This window comes from Monopterus albus, unplaced genomic scaffold, assembly GCF_001952655.1.
Source record: "Monopterus albus unplaced genomic scaffold, M_albus_1.0 scaffold11.1, whole genome shotgun sequence".
Taxonomy (NCBI): domain Eukaryota; kingdom Metazoa; phylum Chordata; class Actinopteri; order Synbranchiformes; family Synbranchidae; genus Monopterus; species Monopterus albus.
This window is the reverse complement of record NW_018127891.1, coordinates 982,784-997,564: the sequence shown is the minus strand read 5'-3', so window position 1 is coordinate 997,564 and position 14,781 is coordinate 982,784. Positions and strand designations below refer to the sequence as shown.

At 38.4% G+C, this 14,781-nt stretch overlaps 2 protein-coding genes across 3 annotated transcripts in view; one reads left to right on the top strand and one right to left on the bottom strand.

Moving 5' to 3' along the window:
• Positions 1-9,577, bottom strand: part of rragca (Ras-related GTP binding Ca) — a 12,394-nt gene extending 2,817 nt beyond the window's left edge. The window contains exons 1-6 of the mRNA XM_020590136.1: positions 9,153-9,577; positions 6,303-6,506; positions 5,074-5,273; positions 1,710-1,824; positions 1,332-1,474; positions 898-1,046 (exon numbers count right to left, since the gene is read on the bottom strand). Of these exons, the coding sequence (XP_020445792.1) occupies positions 898-1,046; positions 1,332-1,474; positions 1,710-1,824; positions 5,074-5,273; positions 6,303-6,506; positions 9,153-9,332 (991 nt within the window). The 5' untranslated portion in view covers positions 9,333-9,577. The remainder of the gene's footprint in view (positions 1-897; positions 1,047-1,331; positions 1,475-1,709; positions 1,825-5,073; positions 5,274-6,302; positions 6,507-9,152) is intronic.
• Positions 9,578-10,229: 652 nt separating this feature from the next.
• On the top strand, positions 10,230-13,273 carry LOC109954656 (C-Myc-binding protein-like). Of its 2 annotated transcripts, none has more exons than XM_020590138.1 (5): positions 10,230-10,399; positions 11,193-11,265; positions 12,351-12,399; positions 12,590-12,719; positions 12,827-13,273. In XM_020590138.1, exons 1-5 carry the CDS (start codon positions 10,385-10,387, stop codon positions 12,872-12,874), a joined length of 315 nt encoding a protein of 104 aa, XP_020445794.1. In that variant the 5' UTR covers positions 10,230-10,384; the 3' UTR covers positions 12,875-13,273. The 2 variants fall into 2 exon arrangements, with proteins under 2 accessions (XP_020445794.1, XP_020445793.1); XM_020590137.1 differs by having other exon boundaries at positions 10,232-10,399; positions 11,190-11,265.
• Positions 13,274-14,781: the final 1,508 nt, after the last annotated feature.

Below are 14,781 nucleotides of genomic sequence, written 5' to 3'. Positions count from 1 at the left end.
AGGGTGTGCTATCTTTTTCCTCAGTTAGAATAGGCATTTTTGTAGAATTACATTTACAGAAGATCTTGAAAAGACTTTTCTTCAGTTTTACTTGTTTAGTTGTATTACTTTAATCTCTCTCTATTGTTAAAATTGAGATTAAATAACCATATATTAAAACACGTTACAAAATACACATGCTTTCAAAGGGTGTCCTAATTTTTTCACATGACTGTATGTAATAATAATAATAATAATTAAAAACTACAAACCTAAAAATGTCAAAGACCCAATTTCTACTTCAGAATGAAGATTTTATTGCACAGTTAAAGAGGCACTCTACTACATTAATAAATGAAGAACAGTTAAGTTGTCAGAGAAGCACTAAGACTGTGAAAACGGTTCTATTTCCATGGCTTTTCAGAGCACTGATCTATTCTGATAAGGTCATCAGTCATCTTGGTTTGGACTTAAATATTTATAAGAAAGCTGGTGTTACAAACCTGAGAGCATGGAGTCTGACCATGGGGACCTGGGGATTTAGTGGGTAAGCAGGGTTTAACAAAATTTAACAAATTAAGCTGCTGAGATGCATGATGAGAGTTCTTGATCCAGTGTTTTAGGATCTTGACCCATACTAGGGGCTAAAAGCCAGGATGTCCTCAGCCTCTACTGCTTCATTTTTAACAGTTCTTTAAAAAAAAAATAAAAATAAAAACTGCCTTTTATAAGTCCCCACCATCATGACATTGTTGAAGTTTCCCTTTAAAGCACTTAACTGCAACATACTGCAGTGTATAAGTGTTCTTGTTTTGACTTCTCACATTGTGTGTACATGTAAATACACACTCGGTGCAGTGCTTGAATAAAGTGAACCACATAAGCTGTATTCCCCTGATGACTCCCCCGTCAGCTCACCTTTGCGCTCAAAGCTTTCTTCTCGCAGGATGCAGACAAGGGCCAGGAACTTTGTGACCTCTTTCAGGTACAGCACAGTGGTGTTGTTCAGCTTGATGATGGCCATTGATTCCTTGTCGTAAGCACTGCCGCTGCCATCCTCCTTCAGGCTGATGTGGCACAACAAAACACCATAATGGTAAGTGGAACACATGAAAATAAACTGCAGCTTGTGGATGAAGTAATGAACTGAATACAGAAAAGTTTGGTAATTTTTTTGTACTATTTAATATGTACATATATACAGAAAGTTCATTTAAAATCTTAACTATTCTCTAGGTTTTTAAACACAGTTTCTCTGATAAATCAAGTAAGTTTGGAAAGCACTGGCAGAACCTAAATATGACCTCTGCTAAATTACTAACGTACAAAGAAGCAAACAAAAGCACACTCACCCATAGATGCAGGAAACGTCAATGACCACATCGATCATATCGCAGCACAGTTCGTAGGACTGCATGTCTACAGGAGAGCTGTCAGTGGCGATGTAGATCTTGCTGACCACATCAAACAGGAAGGCTTTCTCTATCCCTGAATTCTGTTGGCGACAAACATCCAGCGAGGGACAGAGAGGAAGAGAAAACAACAGAGAATGAGACAAAGAGAAGAAGGGGGAAGCTGGGAAATTATAATGCGGTAATGGAACAGGATATTAAAGCATTGTCTTTTGATATTCAGAAAGTAGGGCTGGGCGATGTCATGGCATATTCATATAAATTTGGACAACAGGACTGAAAGTGACACACCACAAGGCTGTCGCAGATACTACTCACAGAAATGAAGATGTTGAGGAGGTTCTCCAGAGTGGGCAACTGAGGGATGAGCTTCTGCACAACTTTGCTGAAGGCCTCAAAGATGGAGTGGTCATAAATACTCGTCAAGTAAAAGCTGAGTGAGAGCAACATAAAGGAAGTGAATCAGTACTTACTAGTAGGAAATCCTTCTCACTTCCTCAAAAAGCGTATGAAAGCAGGTAAAAATACAGACAGTCACGAGATCACATGATGAACAGAGAAAGAGCTGTTAATTGAAATGTTTAGGCTCGATTCAGACATAAAAACACAGGAGTGAAAATAAAGTAGGCAGTAAAATCTGTCACGCGGCTGCTGCTAAACTGGATCCATGTGACTTGTGGACTTTAGTTATTGAGATGTATAAATAAAAAGGTCAGACTCTGAGGAAACAAGTGCCTTGAGCCAAATGGAACTGTCTGAATACACTTGGCAGAACCTCAACTTTGCACAGCATTACAGTGAAGAAAGCTCCAGAGAGCCACAAGGCCAAGCCAAAAAAAAAAAAAAAAGCCCTCTCAGCTCCACTATATATCTAGGACTGCTCTGGCCTGTCGAACCAGAATAAACAACAATCTCAGCCCACATAAAACACAGTGGGGTGAGCGCAGTAAAGATGCTGCAGAGCTGACCAGGCTCGGCCAGGGCAGCCTGTTCAATGTGGTGAACAGAACACTCGGACTACAACGTGTCAGAGCAACAGGCAACAAACAATTATATTTATATTGACAAACTTAGAAAAAAAACTTTCGGATGACCTGACGACTCTATTAGTTGGTAAATATTGTAAAATGACCAACTATTTCCAGAGCCTAAACGTTTCTCACTTTGATTGACCAGTCACAAATATACTAACATGTGTAGAATGACAGAAAGCCAACACTTACCGAGTAGATAATTACCCCATTATTTTACTTGATAAATAACAAAGAATTACATTAATTAACAATAACGTTAATTAAGTTTCTGCTTATTGGCCACATGATTAAGATCAAGTAATCATTTCAGCATTATTCAGTGCTTGGTTCCTGTTTATAGTAAAATAAAATATGGCAAATGTGCCAATATTTTCCTCACAAGCATCAAGGCAGTCAGTCAGTCTTCTACTTTACTGTACAGTGACATTCAGATACCAACCAAACAACACACATGTGCTTCTTTCTACATCTTGCATACAGTACGTCTGCCCCACAGGTCACCGTTTCCTCATTAGGAGGTTGCAGAGGAATTTCACAGTAACGGTAAGAGCATGCCTCCCCTATAACAAAGCTCAGGCTACTGCACATGTAGCTGAGTAAATGTAGGCCTGAAATTAGCATCAGTGCCCATTATTATTATTAAAAGGCTTCTGCAGAGTGTATTAGGTTAAAATTAAGACTTTTAAAGGCCTTTTTAACACCACACAGAACGTAATTTAATATGTGCTTGACAGTCACACTCGCTGAAGTACGGCAACAGAATGGAATACCTGACGGAACAATATGGTCTAAAATTATTTATTATTAAGCCACAGGCTCAGCTCTGAACTGCTGAACATACTGTATCTCACACTAATGACACTGCTACTCAAATATATTTGATATTGTATGTAGCATCGGCCTAAAACTCGTCTGCTGCCAAAAACCATGGGATGTGGCAGAAATATCATTTTTTTGTTACCTTCATCATTTCCTTCCACTTTTGTTAACACACAAAAGTTTCAACAACTGTGATAAACTGCAACTAGAGGATTAAATTACAAATCACATGCAAATGATGATGATGATTATGTTGTGCCACGTGTGCAGATTTAGGTAAGAAAAATGAGACATTTTAGGATGCTCTATCATTACAGTCTAATTTTCACTTTCAAACTTGACACAATTGCGGTGGGGTGAAAGGTGGGACCGGCTAGACTCCGTGCTGACACGTTAACACCTGCACACGTGTTGTGGTAGCACAGAGGTGTTGCAACTCGGAGAACGTCTGAGGAAAATACTGCCTTAATGTGTTTAACAATTACAGTTATAAACTATCTACTTCTTTGTCATCTGTATAAAATCTATTCTGGGGAGCCAATCAAAGAAGTCAGGCAGACTCATCCCATCTTTTAAAAAAAGGAAACCAAAGGATTAACTTCTCACTTATGAGCATTGTAAGGATATAAATGTTTGACAAACACACACTGTTAAAACCTCACATCATTTTAGAACAGACTTAAAAAACTAATAATTCCATCTGTATCTGTAAACCAACTGCATGTGTTCACATGGGGATGGCATCAGCGTGAAGCTTTGGAGAGCACAGACAGTGGGGTTTGTGGACTAGAGGACCAAATTTCCATGATATGAAGCAAACCATCACATTTAGAGCTGAAGCAGTCCTTGGTCTTATATTCGTTATGTTCGATCACTCAGTAGGATTGGTTGTTGGCATATCGGTACACTGTGGCATTGTTTAAACATCAGCTGCTCTGAATTTAGGCCTGTGTTATTTAAATTAAACCATAAGAGAAAGGCTGAGAAGGAACTCATCTGTGCAGACAGAGCAAAATATCAGTTGATCTTTCATGTACTGTATTTGCATGTTCAAGGATATCTGACCAGCCCTATAAATAAATTCACCGTGCCACATAATGCGTTTGGGCGGGTTCATCCATTCCACCAACTGGAAGAAACATCATAACATCTGAGGACTCAGCAGCTCAGAAACAGTCAACTAGATTGGCCTGAGTGAAGGTGGCTTAGTAAACGGACTCTGGGCCTTTTTCAGTTGAGGCAGAGGTTTCTGATTAGCCGCTGTACCACCCGGTTAGAGCTCAGTTCTAAGCTGTGACTCTGTTTCTCATAAGATTTGGATAAATCTGTTGCACAAAACAGCAGCATTAGAGTAAACATTAAACATGTGCTTCGGCTCAAAATCCTGCTGTTCTGTGTCTGATGTGTTGCTGAGATGTTGTTCATTTACTGTTGTGCCAAACACCTCAAATGCTTTTCAGTAATTATTTTAAAATAACACAACAGATATGACCCTCAAAGAATAAAATGTACAGCAGTTTAGTGTACTTTCATTAAGCATTGAGGCCATTTATTTAAGGCTTAATACTTTTTACCAGCCATTGGAATGGTCTGCTTTCATGACTTTCACAGCAATGCAGTAACAAGAAACGATAATGAAACTGAACATTCATGGAAAACAGGTGTGAGATAACATTTTGAGAAGTGCTTGCATGTAGCTGTGTCAAAATGATCATCTATGCCAACATGCCATGTGACTGCATAGGTAGCAGGGAAGGGAAAGTTTTTTTTTTTTTTTTCTTCAGCCAGTGGATGTAAAAATAAAATGAACCATGTTAAATTAAATGTACCTGAGGTGCAGCTTCTCTAAGCTAGCGTCGGCCAGGTCATCATTAGCTCTCTGGTGGATGTCTCTCTGGGTCTCGATCTTGTGATCGTCTGACAGGCCATCCACTTTGTGGATAAACACTTCGAAGTTGATTTCTGGATTGACCCTATAGGCCCGTGACACAGTGAGATGAAGCCTGCCCAGAGCCTCCACATAATCATCCTGAAACAAAGAAGATAAGCCAGTGACACATGTACAGTATTTTCATAAAGTAAATAAGACTAGATTCAAATGCATACAAAAAACATTGAAATTTTAATGGTTCTACAGTCCCCATCTTACATCACAATTATCTTTTTTAACTGTATTCATTTACACAATCACCATTTAATTATTAGCCTTTCTAAATAAACCAATAATAAAACCATTAAGCTTTGTTAGACATTTAAATGAGTCAACTACAAGCTAACAATGCTAATCTGACCATGAAACCTCCCAGATAAAAGGTGATGAATGTGACATCCTCCTACTTGGATGAACTTGGAAAGCAGCCATTTTAAATATTTTACTGCAGCTAAACACTCAATAATATAAACATTAATTACAGCCACAAATATGGCACAACTAATTCCCACTGTCAAGGTGTTACAACACATTTTATGAGCCGAGCCCAAGGCAGTTACTATCTGTTCTGGGACAGACTGAGACGTGCGTGCTCATCAGTTTTAAAGCAGGTATGAGGAAATCAGCCGCTGCATTTTCTTCCAGGTCTCCTCTGATATCACTGTGTAACCAACAGCTGAAACAAAGTGAATCTGATGCACCTCACTGAGTACAAATAAAAGCTGTGTTCAGATCAGCTGCGGCTTACATCGTAGCCAAGATTAGTTCTTGAAAGCACTTAGGGTCATACAGATAGCACAAGCATAAAAGCCATGACATATAACCATCTTTTATTCTGGCTACTCACCACCGAGTTCATTCTTGTGGACTGAAAAGTGCTTCTACACTACTTTTTATGAATGAAGTCACACCTTGGTGTGAATGCAAGTCAGAATAATCCGGTTTTCTATTTGTGAAATGAAGCAATCGGCCAGTGGCCACAAGACAAGAGAAAAAGCTGAAACTGTTTAGTATTTTTGCCAGGATATTTGAAACAGCAGTTTTCTTGATCTTTTCAGAGCAGATCAAGCAACACAATGTTACATTTGAATTTCCTGTGTTTGTGACCATCACCACTCAACTCCTCACCTGAGCATCAATGACAAATATCAACGCCCCGGTTCCTCTGAAGATCATCTCGTAATCGAAGGTGGGGTCGAAGAAATCGACTTGGCCTGGGAAGTCCCAGATCTGGAAGTTGACGAACGAGCTGCTGGAGATGTCGTCCTTGTAAATCTTGTTGGTGCTTTCCAGGAACAAGGTCTCATTGGGAGACATCTTGTGGAAAACCACCTGAAATCAGAATTGGGTTCATCTTCATTTCGTTTTAAGAACTTGGCATTTTGAATTTTGCAAAAAAAAAAAAAATTCACATCAGCCTATAGCCACAACGACACGTTCAGTGTATCCTCCCTTGGCAGTTTTTGTTTACATTTCTGTTCAGTGGCTGACACTTAAAATTTGCCTATAAAATGACAAATTCTCATTTTATAATACAGGTAATATATTGAGAATATGATTTTATATATGGAATACAGCTTTTTCAAAAAGTAGTTTTACAGTTTCCTTCACACAGTGTATTGTAAATTGTGGTCTTACAATATGTTGTATCTTGTCAAACTGCCTGTATTAATGTAATAACATTTTCACAGGGGAGATTATCACAGAATTTCTGTATTTTGGCTTATACCACAATTCCAGCACTCAGACATCATCCAAACATCACATGAGGGAAAAGGGCAAAATACTGCTGGTCTGACACAATACACATCACTCTGCAATCAGCATTTTTCAGTTGTGCGCTTCCAAACAGCCGACAAGAACAGCGCAGCTGCCTCAAGTGCAGTTTAGGGTCGATCAGAGTCTTGGTCTACTAAATATGCTAACAGGTAGAAAATAAGCTGCAGTGGGTGATGGTGACCTGGGAGCACTTGCTCCACAAATTCCATTTTGAATGACTGATGTCACAGGCCAATGAGCCAGCAAAAAGCCATATCACATGTTTTTCAGTCCATACTGGAGGCTTACAGGGGAACATTAATCTGGGATGGGAGGATGTGGGAATTAAAGGAAAAACAGTGTGCATGTGCAGTTCGTTACAGAAAAGTGCACTTTTTACTTCTGTTTCCTTCAGCCAGTGTGACTCCTGACATGTCACGCTACATCCAGCCTGATTCTAGTTCCCCCTTGAATTTTAACATGAATAATAAAATATCATAAAAGGCAGAAGTACATCTCATCAATTATTCAACCTCAGAGCCAGCCTGGATGTGGCAGATGTGAAGAAAAAGGAGGCAGCTAAGCTTCTTGTTTCAGCATAAAGAAAAAGGCCTTCAAACCAAGAACTCCTGACGGGCCCCCAAACCCCAGGTTCACCGACACGTCTGTTGGTTTTGGTAATTTGATTAACTGGAAAATTGTTGTGGAAGTGACACAACTAGCAAACAATATTAACTAAAGCAAATGTTCTCTTGCAGAAGGGACCCTGTGTCAACAACTAGCTTTAAGAGCTTTATTATTTTTCATTTATATAGCATTCATGTGATACATATTCTTAGTACAGTTGTGTTTTATCAAATAGTGAAATGCATTTAATTCCACCACAATGTCACATTTTTCTGTGTTTTATAGCAGAGAAGGGCCACTGGGAACAATGACCTCCACTTGCGTCATCATAAGACATTCATCCATTACCTATACTGCTTATAGATAATGAGGGGCCGGTGCCAATCCCAGCCAACACTGGGCTAGAGGCGGGGAACAGAGCTGACTCATCATAAAATATGAAACAATTAAAAAAACAAAAACATGAAGCTTAGGGGGAAAAAGATGTACAATTTCTGACAACAGTACCAAACATTTAAACAGTGTGACTATTGTTAAGGCCATCATCAAGTAAGTAAACTGATCACATTAAAAGATAAATCAGGACTTGGGAGGCTTATCAGCTTGGTTAATAATTATCTGTGGAGAAGCCTAGAGAGCGCTGGTTTCTCTGAAACAATAAGCCAATTAATCAATCAATCAATGGACAGAAAAAGAATCTGCAATTATGTCAACAATCGGTTAATCATTTAAATGACAAACATAATAAATGACAAACATGTGATGGTCCCAGCTTCTGCTGAGTGAGGAATTCCCACTTTTTCCAGTCTTATGTTGCAGTAAATTGAATATTATTGGGTTTTGGATTAATGACTAAATACAAATGCTATTTGAAAGCATCAAGTTGGGTTCTGGCAAATCATGTTCCATTTTCACTATTTTCATGTGTTTTACAGACTGATAATCAAAAATAATAATTAATGGGCCAATAAAGTAATAATGTAAATACGTGCTAGCTGCAGCCCTACACAACATACCAGGAACTTGGCCACATATTGCACATGGGATGGCTGTTTGGGAAAGCCGAGTTTTCCCAACAAATGTCTTCCGCCCAGGAACACCCTAACCACCCAGAATTGAGACAGGAAACTGACCGACCGCACTGCAGGTGCTGCACTGATTTCAAACAAAGTGTTATGACTTGCAGAACAGAAGGTGTCATGTGAGAACCACACAAGACCTGCCCTATGCCTCACAGCTGGGTGGGACTAGGATCTATCTGGCATGTTGGACAAGTTGTTAATCAAACAGTCACATGCTGTATGGCCAGTTATCAGTAAAGATGCACCGAGCGTCTCTGTCCACCTGGTTAATAACATACTGCTGCAGCTACACTAAGCTAACAGGTGATTAGCTGCTGGAAACAAATGCGTCTTATTGCAGTTCTTCCGCTCTCATGTAGCTAGTATGTTATGTGCTGGTTGATAGCTATCATCCCTTGCGACATGCTAAACTAACTCGTTAGCTATTTTGGCTAACGTCCCGTTTGCTTGCATGAAGCATAGGAAGACGCCGTTTGCATCGAAAAGCTAACACTTTAACGTCGCTTCCTACCTTCTGTATCGATGATTTGCCACTTCTTCTCAAACCCATGAGCAGGATTCTCGGTTTGCTATCAGACGGCGCCGGGTTGTCCTCGATGTCGGTCTCTTCACCATAACCGAAATCTTTGGGGAACGAGTCCGGAACCCCGTAGCTGTCAGGCAGCTGTTCTACCTCATAGTGAATCGACATTTTGACCTAACGACGGTCGCTTCCCCTATTCCCCCCCTTACTTGTCGGCCACCACACCCGTGTTTGTATCGCACGATCGGTATGCACCACAGACTAACGTCAGGCAAGGAACATACTATGTAAATAAAACAGTGGCTACTAGGAAACAGAGCGTGATCCCACACATTTCCTTAGGATTTCCTCTCCCTTGAAGAGAGCGAGGAGGGGGGAAAGCTCGACCTTTGGCCCCGCCTCTCAATTGCAATTCGTTCTTTATATAATAATACAAAAGCTGATTGGTGGAGCTGCCTGTCACTTTACTAAGGTTCGTCACTGTCACCTGACTAGTACTCAGACTTGTTTTGTGACCTATCACCCGACCAAGAAGCAAATACAGGCCGTTGTTACAACAGTTTAACATACGTTTGAATTTTTACCAAAAAGACATCATTCATGCAGTTTTCTGCTGTAAGGAACAGAACAATTTCTGAAAGTTATTTAATAGAAAACCAAAAGAAAGTGGGCAGTTGCGATTTCACCAGTAGATGACAGCAAAACTCCACTACACACAAATTGAGACTTTCACGAACTTCATAAAATGTCGCAATCTAAATTAAAATCGGTAGGAAAATCGCCGTCATGTGGCTTCTGATAAGTAGTGCAAGGCTATGTAAGCCTTTCCCATGCTGGTCCATAATATGCAGGTTTTCATTTAGATCAGAGAAGAGAGAATGTAATTTGGTAATAAATAATACATTGAGTTAGAGCTTTTACCCTCTGGCCAGAGTCGTAGCTAGAACTGAAATATTTTTCAGAAATACTGAGATCACGAATCGAACGCTCTCAACAAAATAAAACGAGGATTTTACACTGGTAAATGCTTGTGGTTGAAATGCGTTTTTATTTAACGAGGAACACATGAAGGCAACACTCGTTTCCCGAAGGTAGCATAGATGTGTTATAAAACGAAACTTAACTTTCCCGGTCCAGCTGATTACTATTTCCTTCTAAATTAGGCGCTGCCGCAAACACCACCTTGACTCGAAGAAAGAAACCTTACATCCTACATCGTTATGGCGTATTATAGAGTAAGTGTGTTTGGTGTCGTTTTGTCCTGCACCGATGTTCTTGAGAAACTGTTTCCTGTTACTAAACTAAATGCAACCTAGCTGAGCTGATGTTAGCAAGCTAACTTAGAAGGTTAACTAGGAGTTGATTAGTTACAAGTCTAAACACCTAGCTCATGTTTTGGTTTTAGTAATAATTGGGGGTTGTACGTCTTTGTGGATAAACTAAGCTTTGGGACCCGTCAGATAACGTAAATAAACCAACTTTTCGACTGAATTTTCAGCTACTGCGGGCTATGTAAATTGACCACGTTATGCGAACAAATTACTTCAGGCGTGAATCGATGAATTCGGTCAGTGGGCCCTGGACCACAGCCTACTGCAGAGGGGCACGAAACAGGTGGCAACACAACTGAGTTCAACTAGACGCAGAATGACAACAAAGACACAAACGACTGCAAAGCCACAAATAAAGTAAAAAAAAACTGACCACAAAAAGTCAAACATGAGTAAATTAAACTTAGAACCACAGCAAAGAGATGCAACACATCTATATATATATATATATATAGATGCAAAAGTGTCACAAAATGACTAAATACAGATGCAAAGTATAAGGAGATGCTAAATGAGTGATAAGAGACAAAATTGCTACAAATACTCAACAGGGTCTCTTTCTACCTGTGTTTGGCTGTTATGTAAGAGGGGCCCCATTGTCTTATAGTCATGCCTTCATGCAAATTAAAGACTAATGGAAAGTGTAAAACTGTCTCTAACCCACCGTTTGTTATCTAAATTTCTCATCCCCCAGCAGGGTCAGGAGCCCAAAAGGGAGCAGTTTCGGAGATATCTGGAGAAAGCAGGTGTTGTTGACAGTCTGACCAGTGGTATGTTAATTTTTTACTGTGGAAACCATTTTGCTGGGTTTGGGGACCATTCACAAGCTTCACTTTTAAAAGAAGCAATGTTTAAGCAAACCAAGAGAGTTGCAGACAAGGATAAATGATGTAATTTTAAAAAATGTTACCACTTTGGTCAAAATGATACCAAAGTTTTATTACTAACAAGGATTTCTTTTTTTCTTACGTAACCTTGTTGCTGCTGTTGTTGTTGTCAAATGCATCAGTTTTACTTTTTTTCTGAACAGAAAACAGCAGTATGAGAACTTTACCTAAATAGTCTAAAATGAGCAAAGGTATTATTTGAGGAATTACCAAATCAAGTAAGCAACAATTAAGAATCAGCCCAAGTCCAAGAATTTGCTGCAGCTAGGCATTGTTGGTATCACTGTGTAGTTGTTAGGTAATTTCTTAGTCAGATAGATATTGATTAGATATTTGTTGTATTAGGAATGTTTAGTGGAGCCAGGCTGTCTAGCTCAGGCTGTTAAATGCTTAGTCATTCTTATGAGTTTTGCAGGCTGCATGTAGGCCAAGGACAACTAGATAGAAAAGTCTGCAGGCAGGAGGTTATTGCTATTATTATTAGATGTGTAACTGTAATTGTAATCATTATATTTTCTTATGTGTAAGGTCATGTAAAAATGTTTTTAGATACACACCACTAATCAACAGCCACACACTTTAATTTGCTTCATGTTTTGACTATTGTTATGGTCAGCTGCAAAGCTGGCATATCAGGTGACATCACGGTTTGATGTTGCTGAGTAGAATGGGCTATCCCAACCAAGTGATAAAATGGTATATGCATTATGGTTCAGGGTCTTTGATTCTCCGTCTGCCTGCGTGCAGTATTGGAGGTGAAGATACCTGGACGTGTAATGTTAATTTTACCTGTGATCTTTTGAATAAACCAGCACGGTTATTTTTTTATATATCCAAGTGGTCCGCTTCGTCTCTCTGAGTTCCTGGTTAAAAGAGCTGGGAAATATCTTTCATAGTCAACTCAATTCTTATGAAAACTCAACCTCTCTCCCCACAATTTTTTATTTATTTATTTTTTTTGGTTTCAGTTCTGGTGGCTTTGTATGAACACCCAGAAAGGCCCAGCAATGCTCTGGAGTATCCTTTTATGCACATTAAGTCCTTCTTGACACTATGTAAATGTGTGGTTGATGAGCACACAAAGCAGGTTTGAGCCCCACCCAACACTATGTAACAACTTCAATGTAAAGAAATGCTCAGAGATCAACTGATGAAGAGAACAGTGGCTCATATCAGCTCTGTAGGGTCTTTAACCAACATCTTCCAGATATGTGAAGCAGCATCTCGGGGCCTCTGGCCAGATGTGTCCAGACACTGAGGCTCTGCAGCAGGAGGTGAGTGACCTGAGGCAGAAGTGTGCACGTCTGGCACAGGAAAACAAAGACCTGAAAACAAAGGTAAACTTAACCCATAAAAATGTGCATGTGATTGATGTCTGTCAACATGTTTTTTTTTTGATAAAAAAAAATTTTTATTATTATTATTATTTACTGTTTCTCTCTAGCTGCAGCACTACGAACCTGTATCAGAAAATGGGGCCACAGCTGACTAGACCACAGCAGAGCTTCAGTTTGAAAAATGTACTTTTCTTTATGTTGCTGGCACTTTGAATTTGTCAAGAATTTTTACATAGCTGTGCTTTTTTTGTTAGTTCATTTTTGCTTGGTTTCTTAAAGTCTAACTTATTTTGTACATGTATGTATATAAGTTTTTGTCTTGTTAAGTCTGTAGCCTTACTGAGAAACTGTGCTATTGTAGGTTATTTTTTAGAGGAAAGGGTTCCATCAACAGTGTTTGATTATACTGCTGGTAATTGATATTTTTCTGGCATGTGCATATACTGTATATTATTATTATTATTATACAGTACATAACCACATGACACACTGTGTGACAAACACTTTCGAAAGGTCTGGTAAAGAGTCAACAAAATTAAAGTCACTAGTAAAATAAAGCATGGTATTGTAATTATTACTGTATCACTTACTGAACTAATTTCCAAACAGCAGTCTTTTAATCACACCATCTTTTGGAATATCATAGGATTTTGATAGTGTAATTACTGTGGTCGGATACGGCTATGTGCAGTCAATAGTCAGGGTACCTGCTGGCCTTACAAAGCACTGAATTCAGTTTTATCAACAAAGACCTGAGAATGTATTAAAAATTCTTAAATTTCATTTACAGATTTCCTAATTTTTTTGTTGTTGCCTGCTGTAGGCATTTATGTTCTAAAATGTTTCTGCATGTGTTTTTAGCAAAAGCTAGAAAATTTCTACTACTGTTGTGCCAGTAATGATGAACGAAGTTATATTGATGGGCTAAGTTTGGAAACTATAGAATTTTCTAGATACTGTAAAACACTAGAAGCAGCCGCTGCCATACGGGTACAATCAAATTCATGTGAGAGTCCCTGATGGCAACAAGCAAGCTGTGTTACTCATAGTTTGTATGTATGTATGCATGCAACATAAAAAAAATAAAGTCTTGTCCTGTTTCTGTAGAAGTTCAAGTTTAATTTTACAAATAAATACATTTAAAAACAAAGACATTAAAAAACAAAGTTTTATTTGTATGGATGTTGATTCAGCATCCATACTATGTTATCCTGGTCTTTATTATTATTATTATTATTGTATGGAATCAGCATCCATACAATAATAAGTCTTTATTATTATTCTGGTTTCTTCCATCTGTTTTTTGGCACCTAATTTTATCAGCATACTTTCAGCTATGAAAACCGTTCAGGTATCGACATGTTCAGCTTTTTAAGGATATTTATGCTATTTTTTCTTGTTTCTAACCTTTATACTTTTTAAACTATTTAGTGTCTTTCAGCAAAATTTTGCCCATTCAAATGAATGTGAAAATTCAACTTCAGCACACTTTCAGCTATTTCAGCTATCAAAATGTTCCACAAGGACTTTCATGCTTCTCTTCAGAATTTTTCTAAACATCATACTTTTGAAATATTTAGCTTTATTTTGAAAATCTTGCCACATTCAAATGAATGGGGAAATTCTACTTCTGCATAATTTCAGATATCAAAATGTTCAGCTCTTCAAGGACATTCATGTTTCTCTTCAGAGGTTTTCTAAACTTAATACTTTTGAAATATTTAGCTTTATTCTCAAAATCTTACCCCATTCAAATACAGTATGTGCCAAAAAATTAGAATATCGAGGAAAAGTCCATTTATTTCAATAATTTGTTTCAAAAAGTGAAACTTGTATGTTATATTAGTTCACTGCACACAAAGTGAAATATTTCAAGCCTTTATTTGTTTCAATTTTGATGATTATGGATTAAAGACAAAAAAAACCCAAATCCAGTATTTCACAAAATTAGAATATTTCATGTGACCAATAAAAAAAGGATCTTAAACACATGTTGGCCTTCTGAAAAGTGTGTTAATGTACTGTATTATGTCCTCAGTACTTTGTTGGGCCTCCTTTTGCA